Source organism: Periplaneta americana, chromosome 17, assembly GCF_040183065.1.
Source record: "Periplaneta americana isolate PAMFEO1 chromosome 17, P.americana_PAMFEO1_priV1, whole genome shotgun sequence".
Classification (NCBI taxonomy): Eukaryota; Metazoa; Arthropoda; class Insecta; order Blattodea; family Blattidae; genus Periplaneta; species Periplaneta americana.
The window spans coordinates 19643780-19663489 of NC_091133.1; the positions used below are offsets into that span (position 1 = coordinate 19643780).

The 19710-nt window shown below is 35.7% G+C and overlaps 1 protein-coding gene and 2 non-coding genes across 4 annotated transcripts in view; 2 read left to right on the plus strand and 1 right to left on the minus strand.

The window, feature by feature from the left end:
- Positions 1 to 8013, plus strand: part of LOC138693213 (uncharacterized) — a 394304-nt gene extending 386291 nt beyond the window's left edge. For both annotated transcript variants that reach the window (XM_069817007.1, XM_069817003.1), the window contains exon 22: positions 6734 to 8013. In XM_069817007.1, the coding sequence (XP_069673108.1) occupies positions 6734 to 6762 (29 nt within the window). In that variant the 3' untranslated portion in view covers positions 6763 to 8013. The remainder of the gene's footprint in view (positions 1 to 6733) is intronic.
- Positions 8014 to 18695: 10682 nt separating this feature from the next.
- On the minus strand, positions 18696 to 18767 carry TRNAS-GGA (transfer RNA serine (anticodon GGA)). The gene has a single exon. It is a non-coding gene; the product is annotated as a tRNA-Ser (tRNA).
- An 807-nt stretch (positions 18768 to 19574) lies between these two features.
- On the plus strand, positions 19575 to 19646 carry TRNAS-GGA (transfer RNA serine (anticodon GGA)). Its single transcript has one exon. It is a non-coding gene; the product is annotated as a tRNA-Ser (tRNA).
- The last annotated feature ends 64 nt before the right edge of the window (positions 19647 to 19710 follow it).

Below are 19710 nucleotides of genomic sequence, written 5' to 3' on the forward strand. Positions count from 1 at the left end.
CTTAATGTCCAATTTCATGATTTAAGTAAGCCCTGGAGTATTGCATCGCTTCATACAGATCATTTCCATCATGGATGGTGTTAGTCGAGTGGAGAGAGCACCTATTTCCCATGTAATCAGTGACATGTTCGATCCTGCTGTCATGCATTCCTTGGAATTATTTTTCGCTGTCTTTTTTTCTTCTTTTTTCTATGTTTCATTTACATTCTTTATTGCACTACTTATTTATGCTCAATTCTTTTCCCTGACACTTGTTCTAGCTACTTAGGGATGACATATAACGAAACAGAACGAATGTTATTACCTCAATTTGTGAATCTGGTCGTTCTGGGACTTTGAAAATATGTGCGCCATCAATTGTTTCTAAGACTGTACATTATTAATAAACATAAAAAGATACAATAATTTTTTTAACCCTCTTAATACATTTTTTTGCTGTTTTCCTAAAATTTCGTCAATTGACTGATGCCCTTTCTCTCTTTCTCAAAAAAAAAAAATTATTTATAGGTATAATCTTGACTTAATATTAGTTTACAGTTCATATCTTTATACCGTCACATGACAATATTCTTCCTTACATTTTTGTGATATTTATTATTTTATTACTCATGGTTATGATGAAAGTGTACAATATTTATAATACATTTCGTTTGTCACAACTTGCATTATTCTTGTAGATATGAATTCACTTTTGCAAAACCTTAAGAAATATTCTGCTGTGAGAAAATTATACGTAAATATTAGAGTTTATAGGTTCTTCAGTTAATCATGAAAACTCTTTTACAGTTTACCAAACATTTGACTGAAATATTTTTCATACCTTAAATTTAAAAACATACAAACTAGAAAGCTACATAGGATCACAACTATAAACAAGTCGATAAATTAAGCATGGCCCGAGTCACAACTGTTAATTATGCTGGCACAGTTACTAATGTTTCGACGAAAAATCTTTTACTAAAAAAACAGAAAATCACTAAAGCAGTTTATATAATCGTTAAGACACTTTGAATAATATATAAGTATAGCATCAAACTTCTTTCAAATTCAAATGCAAGACGCAATTTCTTCATTCTTCATTAAGGCAGCCAGATTAAGAAAATTAAATACTGGACGAAGTGGTTTAGTAGTGATCTAATCATATTTTGTGAAAATTTAATACACATGTACACTTCATACTGAGAATTCACTATTACTTTTATGGTAATTGTCACAAAACAGCTACACTTTAGTGTTGACATTTTGTAAAATTACTGCATATTTGTTTGCACATTTCCGTGTCTTCACATCTAACTGCCTGTAAGTGGTAATGGAATTACTTATTCCATCTCTTTAAATTATGTTAACGTGTTCATTGAATTACTTGTAAACAAACATTCTCTAAGCCAAATACAGAACTGCCTTCAGTGACATTTGTGTAGTTCTTTCTCTTCCATAATAAAGATTCATTAACTATTTACACAATTTATTCCAGTAGAAGATATTAAATGGCATGGGTTAATCTCAAACTAAACGCACTTTATAGTATTACTCAATCTGCATTTGAGTGTATTACATCAGAATAATGTACAGCCTTAATACTATCACATTTTTTACTACAATAACATGTATACCATTTAGTATTTGGTTTATAGATACAAAGTCTTCTATTATTCATAACATGTGATGATCACTTGAATATGAACATCTTAGATCTTCTTGTAATGCAACTTCATTCCAAATATTGTAAAATAATATTATCTGAGTTTAATATAATCACTTTATTTGCAAAATGTGCTTGTTTACTATCCTAAACGAGTGCTTTTAATTCCTCAAAACTGGCAGTTTGATAGTGAACAAGCTTTTAGATTAAGGTTTCAGAACACCTGTGAACAAAGTAAAGCTCTATTGACTTTATTTTACTGTGTTGAATTAAATATAAATAATGCACTTTTCTTTTATTCTAAATATCGATGGAAAATTGACTATTTTACTTTTAGACTTTTTTTTGATTTGGTTGTATAATGAAATTCTCTTATTCATGTCACTTCAGTGCTTTACATTTTGAAATTAGATGCTAATTTAATGTACTGTGAACAGTAAAAAAAAAATGTTCTTAATAGGATCCTGTATGTTTGTGTAAGATATTCAGTTTTGTTTCAACTTCAGGGAACACTTGTGATAATATGTATAGTTTTGTATCTAGATTCATAATGAAAGAGGAATATTATATACATGGGGTACCTGGAAGACTCTGGAAACTATTTAAAGAATAAAATAAATTTGGAATTGTATTCAATTCAGAAATTCTGAATGATTGATGCTGTCATCTCTGTGATCCTAAAGTATGCTCTGTTGTTCCCAAGACATTTATTTTACAGAATAACAAACATTTGTTTACATAAACATAATATTTTCTGGTAGTTTTTTCTTTCAGATTGGAACTTCCATTGGGTGTGAATATTAAATAAACCTTTATAGAATGGCCAATTGAAAGTACCTACCATAATAAAAGTCCTCGACATACACCGGTATTTAAATTATGAAACAGTTTAATTTTAGAGATGAGACCTCGATACCTACAATACTCAGTAGTATCGAAGCATGTCTAATACATTGGGATAAGTCCTCTATACCTTGTCGATTCCTTCAATTTCTGCTTTTTAAATAATATTCAATCCTAAATCCAAGAATTTCACCACATAGTAATCATGTTAAAATCCTCTCTCCAAAAAGCAAAAAGCATTGTACCTGGCATGCACAGTTCCCTCAATTAGTGAATAGAAAACAGAAATATACCTGTTCTCTGTCCAATACAATGCATGTGTCGCCTCTATCCTTTTCCTATTGCCAGTCAGTTCAATTAGTGAATACTGAATAACAAAAACTTGTGGTGTGGGAAGAGTACCGACCTTTCAGTTTATTGCTGTCAACTTCTCAAAACAGCTTAAGTTATAAATAACTATATAATACCGTAAATATAAAAGAAAAATAAGCCATAGATTCGTAGAACTAGTTACAATACTTGTAATTAAAATATGTAAAAGGAGTGATGCAAGGGAGTGAAAACAATGGTGTGAGAAGAGATGTACTACCTAGCTACCTACAATAACAGTTCTTGGGAGAAGAAGAAAAGAAGGGTGCTATTCTTAATGTTTTCAAAATAATTAGAATTCACTATAAAAGTCATACCATATTATACTGTGACAGCCACGTCGAGACTCGATCACGCGTCCTGCAAAAGGGAGGGCGTGCGTGGAAGGAACGAGGCCAGCCCAATGAGCACTGGGGGGGGGGGGACGTAAGGGGAACGTCTGCATGCCGAGAGGGCAAGGGAAGGTGCGGTGGGCCGCGGCCGAGAGGGGGAAGAAACGAAGCAGCGAGAACAAGTCTCTAGAAGCAGAAATTTCCAGGGTCGTAGTTTCTGGAAAGTGTGGTTTAACTAATAAATACAGGACACGAGGAGAAGAGAGTTCAGTTTTTGGTCAGCAAGCCAGTCAGTCCTGTGTAGCAGTGAAGCCAGCTTCGAGACCGGAGTTCAACCGGAGTGTGTCCGCAACTGTGGGAGCGTCCTGGCCAGTGCGGCATATCCGGAGTCTGTGGTTCGACGTGGAGTGGATCGCAGTTGGGGGACCTGAGTTCGAAGTTCAGTGGACTGTCTCTGAAAGTCTTGGGTTCGAGATACTGTGAACTTGAGTGAATGAGCTAGAATATCTAGCCAAGGCAAACAAACTGAGAACTGACAGTTTTGTTTTGTAAATAGTGCTTTGTGAACATTAGTTGAGATTAGCAGTACATTGTTGTTTTCAATAATCCAAGTGAATTGTCATTGTCTGTGGAGTGCAATAACGAATACTGTGTTGCTGTGTGGAGTGCAAATCCCATTGTTGACGGGAGTGTTTAAATTAAATTATAGAAAGTGATTATTGTTGTGACAATAAAGTTACATTATTGTTTGAATTAAAAAGTTACAATACTTTCCCTAACCCTTCCCTCTCAGCTTCGAAGATTCTTTTAGCAGGTTATAGTGTTACTGTCAGTACTGTAGTGTGTAGTTCATTTGTGTCTAATCATTCAACAGCGTGTAGTACATGGTGTACATATCATCTGGAAAATTTACAAAGATGTTTTTAACAACTGAGTATCGGGTATCCATGTCAAAATTTTGGTATCGGTATCTGGTATCGAGTATTGACAAAAAACGGTATCATCCCATCCCTATTGAATTTATTCATTCGATGACTAACATATTATGTAACATAATGCAGAATAATGAGTGTTGAAAAGAAAATAGACCTCTATATTTTACAAAATCTCAGGACCAAGCCATCATTTTTGACAGTAAACAACTAGATCTGTTTGCATGTTGAAAAACTAGTAAAGAGCTTTATTTTCAGTAATTTTATAACATATAAACCACTGATTGTTTTATTTCATTCGATGTTATACCACTAAAAGCCAGGGGCGTATTTTGCGGGCTACCGGGGCTACCAGCGGTAGCCCAAGGAAATTACAAAAGAAAAAGTTTATAATATAACATAATGTAATAATTTTGTATTATTAGTTTTACCATACTAATTAAAATTAAAGTAATTGTTAGATATATTTTGTGTAATAATAGGGTCAGCGGTAGCCCAAACCCTTTAACCAGTATACGCCACTGCTAAAAGCACAATGTTCTTACAGATAAAAGAAATGAATTTGTGGTATAGAAACTTCTTCAAAGATGGTCAACTAACACTAAATTTGGAGGTAACATGAAAGATGATATGGGACACCTTATGAAAACGAAAAGAAACACTTGGAATGCCTAAATTAAATCGCAGTTCATAGTGATTTTGAAACAGAAAAGTTCGAGAAATTGAAATAACAGCAAGAGGCTTAATATTTGGAAATGTAACCTACAACCAGTGTTTGTGATATTTCCAGCAAAACTGGTCTCTTCTATGTTTTTTTTCTTAGTGTCTTGAAGCTGTATGTTACAGGTTTTATTCAGCTATTAATCGCACAGAAGATAATCCTTTTGGATAACGAAAGGAAAGCATACTATCATGTATATTCTGTACATAATTTTCATGTGTGTATTACCTATATACTATGCAAACTGATTGTAAACCTGCGAATATCAAAGCATGATGGGTAATACACCTTTCATGAAATTGAAGCTGAGAAGGGCGATATGTTGATCCAAAAAACAATATAATTTGTGTTAAAACTCAAGAAATGAGTCCCCTGGAGTGTTTAGTGATAAGACATTCTGTGTGGTATGTACCGGTACTTTATTCTTCGAAAAGTAAGAATACTGATTCTGATCTGCAGCAGAATGTTTGACAAGCTTTCTGGGGAAAGAGAAGACAAGACAGGTGGTTCTGCAGAAAAAAAAAAAAAAAAACAAGATGATGGTCATTTTGAACTACATTTTCATAGAGACAGCCCATTTCAACATGCAACACCTTGAATTACCTGGAACAACTCATCATTGCTAATGTAGGCAGTAGCTACATGTAGTCTACTACCAGTTTTCAATGTTTGGTGTATAACCCACCTGTTTGGTGTTCAACTGTATTTCTAGAAAACTGGTTCATGGTGCCTTGAGAGACGAAAGAGTAACTAAGGGGAAGAGAATGGTCCTCAAACATATATGGAAGGTATAAGTTGATTTTTAAAAGCATGCATATAAGAGTATTCGATTTATGAGGAAAATTGTAAGATAATAGATTAGGTTTCTGTCCTACTTATGCTTCTTTTGAAGTGGTCTAAGATGCTCTGGTGTTTTCAAGTAATATTCACATCCTCACTATTGAGATAACATTTATATTTTTTTCTTTCACTGGATTTCAACATGTAACAAAAATTATTATACTTTTTGTTTATGCCATATGGAATCATATAAACAAATTATTAGAATTGCAACTTGCAAAATGAGATTAATGCACTGAGAAACAGACTACACAAAATGGGACTGCAAAAGAAATTCAGTAAGCCTACTAAAAGAGCTAAAAGTGAAATGAGTGGTTGACTACATTTTCAACTATAGTAGAACCTTGATAATCCGAACACACTACCGAATGTGTGTACAGTAAAGGAAAGCACAGAAATGAGAGAATACTACAAAAAAGATGATCCAAAGAAGCTCCTTCTTCTACCCACAGAGGTATGTAAATTGAATACACAGGAATGTTAAATAGAATAAGAAAGAAAGACGATTTCTACCATCTTATATATATATATATATATATATATATATATATATAAATATAAAATAGTGTACAATGTGTTTTGTGTTTTTTAAGCTCATTAAAATAATCCCATATATTTGTTCTCAATTAGTTCGGATTATTGTACTTTATTCTTCGAAAAGTAAGAGTTTTCTACTGTATTTAGAAAACTGGAGGTTCCATGACAGGAGAGTGAGAAATGGAAGGATGTCTTAGAAATTCTCAAGTATCAACTTAAAGTATGCACTTATTTATTGGAATGGATTTATTCGGATTTATATTCTTTGCACTATTTTAAATTAGGCATCACCCACTTGGCCATATTGCTTCTGCCTGCATGACCAGGTTCCATTCAGAGAATTCTAGATGGATTTCTATATAGGCCAAGATAAAAATAAAGTCATGACAATATATCAATTGCAAGGCGTAAATGAAATGGCTGTTGCTATACTTTTTTTTCTCCTTCTTCTTCTTCTTCTTGCAAAGCTAATGTAATTAAAAATAATCCTCCTCAGAGCTACTCATTTTATTTCCAGGTTTAGTCCAAAACACTACAAGGAAATAATGCGCTTGCTCTAATGGTAAATAACAACACTGCTAGATGATCAATTCGGAAATGTAGACAAGTGAGTGATACTATAATAAAAAACCAAAGGAAGATCTGTGGGACGTCCAACAAACAGATCAACAATATATGGAACTGCCAGGAGTATGATACTTCATGATATTCATCATGATTCTAAAACATATTTATTTGCTAGATATTTTTTCCCTTTGATACGTACAAAACTAACATTTTACAGCATATTTTGAATATGGTTTCTTCACTTTTATGAACCAAGATATCCTGTGTTGTGGCTGCTATATAACCAAACTGATCTGAGTTAGCAACTGAAATGGAAGTTTATATCACATGCATAGGTTGTTTTTGTTCCAATACAAGTTGTGACCATGCAATGCACCATGTGACCTATGAATGGCATCCTTCATAGAAGGTGATGATAGTGACGGTGAGCAAGGGCACTGTAATAAAATTATCATTATTGTTTCATTACATCTGTAATAAAGTTTTTAAAATTTCAGGGTGGATTAATACAAGGAACGACTTTGTATTGTTTTATTGCATGTTTCATTTCTTACAAAACATATACAGGTATTGCAGACACTATGTTTTTATTAAATAGAAAAATATTTATAATGGCTCCTGCTTAATAAGATACAGTTTAAAATGTTTCCTCTCTAAAATGGTAAAACTGTTTCTCCCTGGAAACAATTCCATAAGAATATAGGTTTTAATTCCAACTTCTGCATGAGAAGAGCAATTTTCAGGTAATGAACCTAATATTTTGCTAATTTATTATGTTGCAATGGTTGTGAGATCATTTGATCAGTTGGCCTGGTTGGCTCAGTTGGTATGCGCTGGCCTTCTATGCCCGAGGTTGCAGGTTTGATCCCAGCCCAGGTTGATGGCATTTAAGTGTGCTTAAATGTGACAGGCTCATGTCAGTAGATTTACTGGAATGTAAAAGAACTTCTGCGGGACAAAATTCCGGCACACCAGTGATGCTGATATAACCTCAGCAGTTGCAAGCGTCGTTAAATAAAACATAATATTTAACATTTGTTCACGTTCTATATGTTTTATAGAAAGTGATTAGTGAAATACTGTGTTATTCTGTGTATTTTAGCATTTTCTTTTGTTGAAAATAACAGTGGAAGTTGGTGTAAAACAAAAGGCATTATTGATAACCGGAAAAAAAAAAGTTATCAACAAAGTAGAAAGTCACATGTAACATACCATCAATTTAGTAAAAGGAATTAGATGATGAAAGAGAGATGGAACGGAGAAAAATTCTCTCCGGCGCCGGGATTTGAACCCGGGTTTTCAGCTCTACGTGCTGACGCTTTAGCCACTAAGCCACGCCGGATACAATCCCGACGCCGTTTAGAATCGTCTCAGATTAAGCTCCATCTCTTGGGTTCCCTCTAGTGGCCGCCCTCTGCACTACGTCATAGAGGTCTATGAACGCAGGACCGAAGTCCATACATGTGTTGAGGTGCACTCAGATGAGTGACTGTTTGGCCGGGATCCGACGGTATGGGCGCCGTCTTTAAATCACAAAGTGATTTATTACGCATATCATATATATTATGATGTACCGAAGTACATATGATATTTCCACGCAGATATTCTGCGTCATCACATGATGAAAGAGAGATGGAACGGAGAAAAATTCTCTCCGGCGCCGGGATTTGAACCCGGGTTTTCAGCTCTACGTGCTGACGCTTTAGCCACTAAGCCACGCCGGATACAATCCCGACGCCGTTTAGAATCGTCTCAGATTAAGCTCCATCTCTTGGGTTCCCTCTAGTGGCCGCCCTCTGCACTACGTCATAGAGGTCTATGAACGCAGGACCGAAGTCCATACATGTGTTGAGGTGCACTCAGATGAGTGACTGTTTGGCCGGGATCCGACGGTATGGGCGCCGTCTTTAAATCACAAAGTGATTTATTACGCATATCATATATATTATGATGTACCGAAGTACATATGATATTTCCACGCAGATATTCTGCGTCATCACATGATGAAAGAGAGATGGAACGGAGAAAAATTCTCTCCGGCGCCGGGATTTGAACCCGGGTTTTCAGCTCTACGTGCTGACGCTTTAGCCACTAAGCCACGCCGGATACATGTGATGACGCAGAATATCTGCGTGGAAATATCATATGTACTTCGGTACATCATAATATATATGATATGCGTAATAAATCACTTTGTGATTTAAAGACGGCGCCCATACCGTCGGATCCCGGCCAAACAGTCACTCATCTGAGTGCACCTCAACACATGTATGGACTTCGGTCCTGCGTTCATAGACCTCTATGACGTAGTGCAGAGGGCGGCCACTAGAGGGAACCCAAGAGATGGAGCTTAATCTGAGACGATTCTAAACGGCGTCGGGATTGTATCCGGCGTGGCTTAGTGGCTAAAGCGTCAGCACGTAGAGCTGAAAACCCGGGTTCAAATCCCGGCGCCGGAGAGAATTTTTCTCCGTTCCATCTTTCTTTCATCATGTGATGACGCAGAATATCTTTGTGGAAATATCATATGTACTTCGGTACATCATAATATATAAAAGGAATTAGGTTTACCAGTCTCAGCCTTAAATAAAATGGCAAATAAAAATCATATTTTATAACAAAGTGGAAGTACTGAACCAAGCAAAAGGAAGTTGAAAGCTTCGAAATAAGAGAAGCTAGAAACAGTGTTACTAGAACTGTTTCGTCAAAAACGTGACATGAATATTTTTGTTGTAGGTCCAATCAGGGGCGGCTTTTATTAAGGGGCACATGGGCACGTGCCCTCCCAGTGATTTTTATTATCGTATTATATTATAATACTCTTTAATTGCATTATGAAATAATAACTTAAAGTGTTTCACATTTTCATTGCTACTAATGTTTTCAGAATGTGTAGTAGTCTACGAAACCCAAGTTTTCTGAACAGGTAATAAAATGGGCTCTCTCTTCTCGTGCCCAACGATGGACGAGGAAGGGATGGGGGTGTGAGTTGTAGGAAGGCGGAGCTCTTTGCCTCAGACTGTGTGCTTGGGCACTGTATTTGCCGTGCCCACCAAGCCTCTTTAGTTTAGGAACAGTCCAATTAGCTGCGTGCCATTTTTAGGGGTGTTGATACTTGCTGAATAGCAGACGACATTTTACAGCTGAACTTGACATGAAAAACGTTAAATGTAAGTTTACTAATTTGCAAGCTCGACTCATTGTATAAATCACGTGTGTATGTATATATAGATATTCATTTGTCACAGTTATGTTGTTAATGCTCCCTGTAAACTTTTATGCTTCCATCGTATCCAAAAAAGAAAGTTTACATTACAATACATGAAGTTGGCAGTTCTCAAAAAGCTTTGTCATTGACAACAGAGAATCTTGGCGGGCGTTTTGCCGCCTTCAGTGCACACTACAGTTTTCAACTGAGTTTCCCCAAATCTAGTGCTGCGGTAGTAAGAAGGCAGGCAGTTCCGTGATCTGTGAGTGCGAACGAGTGAGAATCTGCGCATTTATGTGAATTACGCTTAGAATTCCATTTAACTTTCCTCTGGGCGTAGCAGTGCTCTCAATTGAGAGAAAGATGGTACATTCTATTCCGAACTTCAACAATAGAGTTATAGAGGTTTTTCTCGCAGAAAGAACCGAAACATGGAGCTCATCTACAAGAATTAGAAAGGTTAGTGCACATAAATTGGTTTTATATGTTTTTAATTTTCAGGGTTCATCATTAAGGTTGTGCCCCACTTGACAGAATGGCCTTCGGCCGCCACTGGGTCCAATATTATGACGTAAAAAACTAATAAAACAGCTTTAAAGTTAAATATTTACTTTAAGTAGTGTGCAACTTGAAAATGGGTCACACTCCTGCCATTTGTCCAAAATATGCGGAACCCGAATCATGTAATTGAAGTGGGTAGGCATTGGAACACATACACACATTTATTTTCAATGTAGGCGCTCACTTACTGGAAAAAATTCATTTGGTGCATTCCAGTGGCAAAGCATACATTTATAATAAGGGTAGACATCCAAACATTTTTAAATCCCACAAACAATTTCTTAATATAATTAAATTGCATGCAACTTATAATAATTATTTATATGCATATTGTTCTGCAACTCTACAGGGTGGCCCACGTAACTCTTTCACCTTCGATAGCATGTGATATAATATACAAAGCGACAATTACAAGTTAAATTACATCGAAGGTGAAATCTGATACACATCATATATTTTCTTGTACATGAAATAATTTTCAAGATATTAGAGTCAACTTTTTTTTTTTATGGGAACCAACTATGTTTTGTACAGCAAATGTTGCGTTAACTCTGTCTAATAACAATTGGCTACTTTACTGACTGTTTGAATGTAATCAGTAAGAGTAAATATAAACAATGTACGATAAAGGATCGAACAGAGGGAGGACAATTCTGTTCAGAGTTTTGCGTCAATTAAATCACAATCACAATGTATAGTCGGAGGCACCAATTTTGGCAGATGACCTCAATGACATTTCCAGTAGGCGAGCCAATGTTTTGTGAGAACTGCAAGAATGAATTGCGATAAGGCTGTCTGTCGTTGTTTATATGTTCACACTCGCTTCTCGTATCGTTATTATTAATTAATAAATACATCACAGTACAGTCTGATCCATGGGAGTGCCGTAAATGACTTTCGTTCGCCTCCTGCATTTTCTAAATTAATTGGAAAAAAGCATTGCATAACCAGAACCAAGAAATTATTGCAAATATTCATTACTTCATGAAGCGACAGGCAAAAAATAGATGTGAGTTGTGTCGAATTGTCTTCATTAATAACTTAACAAACATTCATGAAGTACGAGAATAAGTTGCGGAAGCGACAGGAATCGACACGTTGGATAAATAACTGAAAGAATAGGTATGTTGAAATAAGGAAATACGTAAATCGATAATTTACGAGATTCGATCCGATCCGATACTATGGATTGAGTCTCGGCGTAGCTCAGTGGTTAGAGATCCTAGTGCGTGTAACTGGGAGTCATGAGTTCGATACCCGGCCCGGAGCGAATTTTTTCTCAATTAATAACCTGTGGTAATTCGATAAACCAAGCAAGAAACCTCATGTTCCAAAAGTATTAATGGAAGCAGATGAATATGAGAGCTTAATTTAATTATTTAAATCACGCGTAGCATGTGTTTACAAGGAATGATAATAGGTCACGAGAAAAGCCGTCGATTCGTTTCTTGTGTTTTTTTTAGTCTGAGCCTGATAGTTGTCGAGCTTGATGGATGAATTTTTTATACCGTAATAATTCGTACACCTGTCGCATCTCCCGTTAACCGATTTAAATCTTTATTTATTAAGACACTCCCATTATCAACTACGTAACGCAAAAAATGCTTAATTTTTTCACTATCTTCATAGAATGTGTCAGCAATTTCGCTTCTTCTCCAATAACAAATAGGGTCCTTTTTCTTCGTGGAGGTCTTCTGAAAAGAAGGGCCAGGATTTAAATTATCCTTTTCGTTTTTTTGACTCTTAGACTTCAGCACCACAAGGAAAGGGATGGATGAAAATTTGGTAATTTTTTAGGGATTTTTTTTTAAGGAAATGAATCTATGCTGACTACTTAGACTTTGCACTTTGACGAAGTTTTAGAATCCTACAGCGGTTGTGTCATTAATTGTATCTTAAAAGACAGCAACCATGAAGTTTAAAATACACGCAAACTTTTAAACTATTTTCCCATATTTTTTTTCCCTACTTCTCTGCATTCATGTTGCTAAGAATTTCGCAAATTTTACACTAGGAAGCTGACATTTTTACTGCATGTTCTTTAAAGTATACTTAACAATTAATATTTGAGGAGAAATTCTGTAGGACAAATTAATAAATCTATAATATACTTAACAAAGTTATGTTCACACTTTTTCAAAAAAGAAAATAATTTTTTAATAAAAATAAATTGTCTGTTTGTATTATGTAAATTATATAAATTTGAATAGCAATAGCTTAATTTTTTTTCTCCTACTTTAACAAGGTAAAACTGAAATGTGAGAACATAGCAAAGATATTGAAGAAAAAAAAAATCAGACAATGCTTAAAATTTGGGAGTGGGCGAGAAATTTTGAAAATATGGATATTATTATTATTATTATTATTATTATTATTATCATTTTAATTGCTGTAGCTTATTTACCAGACGTTAAGATCTTAACATTTATTTTTTTGTAAAGTCATTAATGGTAATATTGATTGTGAACCTTTTCTAAGCAATATCAGTCTTCGTATTCCAGCTAAGAGTTTAAGATTTCAAATTCTAAATCTCTCTGTCAGGTCTGCAGATGTATAAAATATGCTAATTTGCATGGATTTGGACCTATTTAATGCGTAGTATATACTTTTTGAGTTTTATGTCAGTTATTTTATGCCTTTTGTTTAGATGGTATTTAAAAAATCGGAAAATGTTTAATTAAAAGTAGAGAGTAACATTCATTTCACAAAACTTATTTCTTCAAAAACTATTTTTCACTTGAACAGTCAATGAATCTAAAATTTCATATGTGAGAATATGCAGTTTGGTGACATCTTCTGTCTTATACTCAATGCTGTCATTCAACAGTTTTGCTTGCTTACAACAGTGAAGGACTGTAGCTTCATTCCTCATCTCTTTGAAATTGCATAATGCATTTTTTAACTTAATTGTTGCAAAGTTTTATGTCGGATGTTCCTTTTGACTGAAGCACATTGAACAGATTATCAGTAAACAAAAATACTTTGCTAAAAAGGCACAGCAAAAACACGAAAGTTAGCCATTTAATTTTCTAACAAGACCCCAAGTGCAACTAACTGACACTGGATCCCAATCATCATCGTTATGTAATATGTTCTACTGCCCACCTCAATTCTGATAAATGAGATCTATTGTTGCAGCAGCTCGAGAATGATAATTCCACCTTATGTCACTGTGGGGAGGAAGTTTGAAACCTTGTTCCCGCAAGAGTCCACTCCTATTTGTAGATACAGAAGAATGTGTGAAACATAGTTAGAATCACAAATAAACAGTTTGCTTTGTTTAATGTGTTTTCGAGCCATTCAATAACACTATATTTGATGGGCATAACAATGGATAAATATTGCATGCGAATAAGACTGTCGCACAAGAGTCTGAATACCTTTATGACCTCCTAATATGGTAGAAGCCCCATCATGTCTGGTATACTAGTCTATTCTCTACTTTTGGAGTTTTAAGTTGTCCACAATAATAGACGACAATCTTTCTACACTTTTGTTTTTTGAGACATGAAAGAATCCTAAGAATCTTTCCTCACCTCTGTCTTGTATTGCATATCTGAATATAATGCTTAATTGAGCTCTGCATGAGACGTCAGTTGTGTCGTCTGCTTGAACAAAAATAAATTGTGTTTCATCTACTTCATTCCTTATTCTTTCTTGCAGCATGTCAATTATGCACTCTTATCAAATCATTCTGTATGTCGCTGTAAACTGGAGTTGGAGTGATTTTGGTCTTCAGCTAGTAAATCTAAAAGTTATAAATAATTTCCCCTGTTTGCTGAATCTTCGTCTTCAGATGACCACGAATTGGGAGTTCTTGTTTGCCTAAGTAATTGCTTGGATAAGGCGACCTAGAATGTTTCTGTTATTAGCAACTTTTTCATTGTGTTGAATAGCAGCAAGACGCAAACTTTCTGACAGTGTGTTCAATTCGATTTCAACCTAACATATGAAAACTTTCACTGTTCTTTAAATGTTTTTGTGAAGATTGATGCTTACATGCTTTATGTTCAACATTTTTTTATTGTTAAGATGCCATCTTTAGCCTGGGTGCACACACAACCAGACGCGATGTGACATTTTGTCTCATAGTACTTGTCTCCCATTGATTTCTTATGATGTGGTGCACACAGAATCAGATGTAGCACGACGGTCGCGAGCAGACACGGGGAGACACAGAGAGACAACATCGAATGACTGCTAGAAGTTCGTCGCGAGGAGACTGTCTGATAGCTGCAGTGTACTGTGCATGCGTTAGCAGTGGCTATGATTGCATGCTTTACTATCTACAAATACTATATTGTTGTGTAATGCACATTATTCATAATGGAGCTCGATGTGGATAAATTAGTTGTTTTAGTACACGAAATATACGTTCTGTAATATCTTTGAAACAATGCCGTGAAAATAATGTGTTTTCTAAAAATATGTGAGAAATTGCAAATGAGATGAAAGCAGCAGGTGAATAATAATATTGATAATAATAATAATTTGTAGTAGGCCTAGTTCTTTGCTCTATACTCTCACTCACTGATTTAATATACTATTTTTCTTTATTGAGAGTCATGAAGTAGTCATAAACATACAAAATGACGTTTGTGCACTACATTGGTAGTATTTAATTTTAAGACTCTTTCAATCCTACAGATGTTTAGATGTATTAGGCATCCTTAGGAAATAATAACCAAATACAATAGAATTTCTCATATATAGACAGTCCTCTTTCATTGACGCCATTTTCTAGCCTAGGCCAGTTTTCCAAACCCACACAGCCAGCAAATCAGTTGTCGCGAGGCTTTGTAAACCAAAATGTCGCGTCTCACTTCGCCATGTCTGATTCTGTGTGCACCTGGCCTTGCTCCATTCAGATTCACATCCAAACCTAACACAAACAAAACAATACAATTTATTTCTATTTGTGCTACTGGTCAAACATTTGTATTTTGAATATCATTGTGTTTTGAATTTCCTGTTCACATTACCATTACCCATCGACCGCCGGAATCAAAGAAGCCTCATTGACCCCACTGTCCGTTTTGAGAAGGATGATCAACAAGCCAATAACATTAACAATGAAAAGAAGTCTATTTACAACCCATGTATTCCTCACTTCAGTGAGAGATAGAAAATTAATACATGGGAAGTGAAAGGACTTCTTTTTGGCGCTAGGGGAACTTCATTTAAGTTAACCAAAATCATTCTCCTTTCTCTTAAATTTTCTAATGAGGACATTAACAAAATTTGTCTAATGGTATTGAGAGATTCATTATCCATTTTACACAAACACTTGTATAATACTATGTAATTTTTTTTTACTTCAGTTCATTACTCTTCAATGTATTTTAATCTCATGTTTCTCCAAAATCAAATTGTACTTTATTTTTAAATTTATCATTGTTCTGTATTCTCTCCGCAATCATAGTGTATTTTTAATTTAACCTCTGCTTTGTATTCTGGATCCTAGTGGTCAGCTATAGATTTCGGCCAGATGTCCCAAATTGTGGAATTTGTGTAAATTGGGAGTAGGTTTTCGATTTTTTATGTCGCACTTTTGTTCATAAAACAAGGACAAGAAACGTGTATTTCATGAAGTCAATTGAATCAGAATTGGTTTGATCACACATTTTATAAAAATAACTGATAAATAATAACCCATCATAATATTAACGCTCGGCGCGCTAGAAATTAAGCTTTTATTGCTGCACTGTAACCTACCAGTCACCTAGACACAAGAGAACTGAGACAATATTGGGAATGCCTCATAGCATTCCTAAGATATTTGATGGCGAGCTGTGCTACGCATGCGCATGTTACTTGGTCCAGTGCCCGAAACCAGCCAAATGGCAGACCCAAAGAGACAGTGTTAAGTCATGTCTCCTTCTCACCTTACAATAGCTCTGGTCGTTGAATATTGTGGAAGAGCGCAGTGCCAGCAAGCAAGCCGTCTTACAGTAATGAAGTCATGTTGACTGATTGATGTAACCAGTAACTTCGTAACTCCAAATATTAATATAGCTTAGAATTTTAATTATTATAAACACAGATGAAGTTGGGTAGACACTATCTCAATGTCTCATAGCACACTTTGCCCCTGGTGCATTAGGATTTTTATTATAGTATCGCTCACTTGTTCGCATTTTCGAATTAATCATAAAATAGACTTGTAATTTACTGCTAGAGTGCATTATTTCATTGTAGTGTTCTGAATTGAAACCTGGAAATAAAATGAATAGCTCTGTAACTTAAACTATGAAGATCATACCTGGTTGATTCAATATTTCCCCAATCTCATCCCATATGTTCTTTTTGCATATCACGTTGTTGTAATTCTAATTTGATAAATTGTGAAGCTCTTTATACTGTTGAACTAACAAAACATCTTCGCATTACCCATTTAATTTATACCTTAAATATTACAATTGGGAGGCTTTAATCGATGTACTTGCCGTGACATTCTTTATTTCAATCTTGGACTGTACAAGAGATAATAACAAATGCTACATAGCTATACTGCTTTTTTACATCAAGGAGCTCTTTCATTAAAAGCATTACCATCTGAATTGGATTGTGTTTTAAAACATGTCATTGAAGTTGTAAATTCCATAAAGGAAGAGTGTTGCAAACTCGTATTTTCACCAAAATTTGTGAAGACCTGTGTCTGTTAAATGAAAATCTTCTTTATCACGCCGAAATAAAATGGTTTTTGAGGGTTAACCCATTAAAAATAAGTTTTCCAATTAAGAGAACTTTTAATATACCTGCAAGACTTCGCTTCTTAGAATGACCTTCCTTACTAATATTTTCAAACACTTAAACACTTTGTATAACAGGTTGCAAGGTCGATATGTTAATACAGTAACAGCCAGGGATAAAATAGATTTATAAAGAAACTTTATTCCAGGTCAACATCACTTTACAAAAGGAAATATAATTCAATTCACTGTATTCAAGAACTCAGAAAATTTAGCTGCATGCGAAATGGAAAATTCTCAGTTTATTTTTTGTGAACATGCAATTAAGTTTGCACAGTTTTAAACAGCTTTTTCAGTATTTTCAGAAATAAATTCAAAACAATTACAACAGTACCAGATGGATACTGAATCTGTTTTTAGACAGTTGCATTAAACTGACTGAAATTCTAATGTGTGTATGGAAAGGGGTGTGATTTACATTGGTTTTATGGATTTTTAATTTGGTTCTTCAAAAAATCGGTCTTTAGGAGTGGTCTCTCAATGGGGGTGGTCTTTCAGACAGGTTTTACTGTATTTGATATGATATCATTTTCAAGTTCAGGGTGATTTTTAGTTTTTGTTTTGATGGCAGTCATAGATGAGAAACTTATTTTGCATAAATACAAGTTTGCAAATGGTGTAAAAAATGTAATAGCAAGCTGGGGGCATTCTTTTATTCTTTTGAATTAAATATGATCTGTGCTCTGGGGAAAAAAGGTCTGGTTTAAAAATTCCACCACTACATATTTTAACAAGTTTTGCCTTCATATTTGTTGGAATTGTGCTAAATGAAGGGTATGGGGGAGGGGTGGGGAGGAAGGAAGACCAGGCTCCACCAAAAGTATAAAACGAGTTACTACTGCCATTAGATAACTAATATGTGACTGTACCATCATGTTAAATATACTGCGCATAAATGATTAGCATCCAAGATACACATAATTTAAAATTAGATATTAGATGAAAAAATGGTCAGGGTCGAACTTTCAATCTACTCTTCTGAAACATTTGCTTTATGTGACCCTGATCTTTTTCCCCCTGTACCCAAATGCTACATGGTTACACTAATATTTTACATCTAGAAGCTCTTCCATCAAAATCATTACCATCTGAATTGGATTGTGATTTAAAACCTGTACATTAAAAATCAAATCATTACTTGTTAATTACAGTCCAATAATTTATTTTTTCTTCCTTCTACCTATTAGAAAAATCCGGTTTCAACCCATCGATGACGAGGGTGAAGTCAAGAGAGAATTTCAATCTGAAAAATGTGACTAGAACAAGCCTTATGTAATATTGAGTTAATTCAACAATCGGCACCACTGAAAGACTATGGATCGATAACATATAGATGAACTTCTTAACACGTTAAAGAATGATGAGAGAGAGATGGAACGGAGAAAAATTCTCTCCGGCGCCGGGATTTGAACCCGGGTTTTCAGCTCTCCGTGCTGATGCTTTAACCACTAAGCCACGCTGGATACAATCCCGACACCGTTGAGAATCGTCTCAGATTAAGCTCTATCTCTTGGGTTCCCTCTAGTGGCCGCCCTCTGCACTACGTCATAGATGTCTATGCACGCAGGACCGAAGTCCATACATGTGTAGAGGTGCACTCAGATGAGTGACTGGTTGGCCGGGGTCCGACGGTATGGGCGCCGTCTTTAAATCACGAAGTGATTTATTACGCATATCATATTTATTTTGATGTACCGAAGTACATATGATATTTCCATGCAGATATTCTGCTTTCTCAGATGATGAGAGAGAGATGGAACGGAGAAAAATTCTCTCCGGCGCCGGGATTTGAACCCGGGTTTTCAGCTCTCCGTGCTGATGCTTCAACCACTAAGCCACGCCGGATACAATCCCGACACCGTTGAGAATCGTCTCAGATTAAGCTCCATCTCTTGGGTTCCATCTAGTGGCCGCCCTCTGCACTACGTCATAGATGTCTATGCACGCAGGACCGAAGTCCATACATGTGTAGAGGTGCACTCAGATGAGTGACTGGTTGGCCGGGGTCCGACGGTATGGGCGCCGTCTTTAAATCACGAAGTGATTTATTACGCATATCATATTTATTTTGATGTACCGAAGTACATATGATATTTCCATACCGTCGGACCCCGACCAACCAGTCACTCATCTGAGTGCACCTCTACACATGTATGGACTTCGGTCCTGCGTGCATAGACATCTATGACGTAGTGCAGAGGGCGGCCACTAGAGGGAACCCAAGAAATGGAGCTTAATCTGAGACGATTCTCAACGGTGTCGGGATTGTATCCGGCGTGGCTTAGTGGTTAAAGCATCAGCACGGAGAGCTGAAAACCCGGGTTCAAATCCCGGCGCCGGAGAGAATTTTTCTCCGTTCCATCTCTCTCTCATCATCTGAGAAAGCAGAATATCTGCATGGAAATA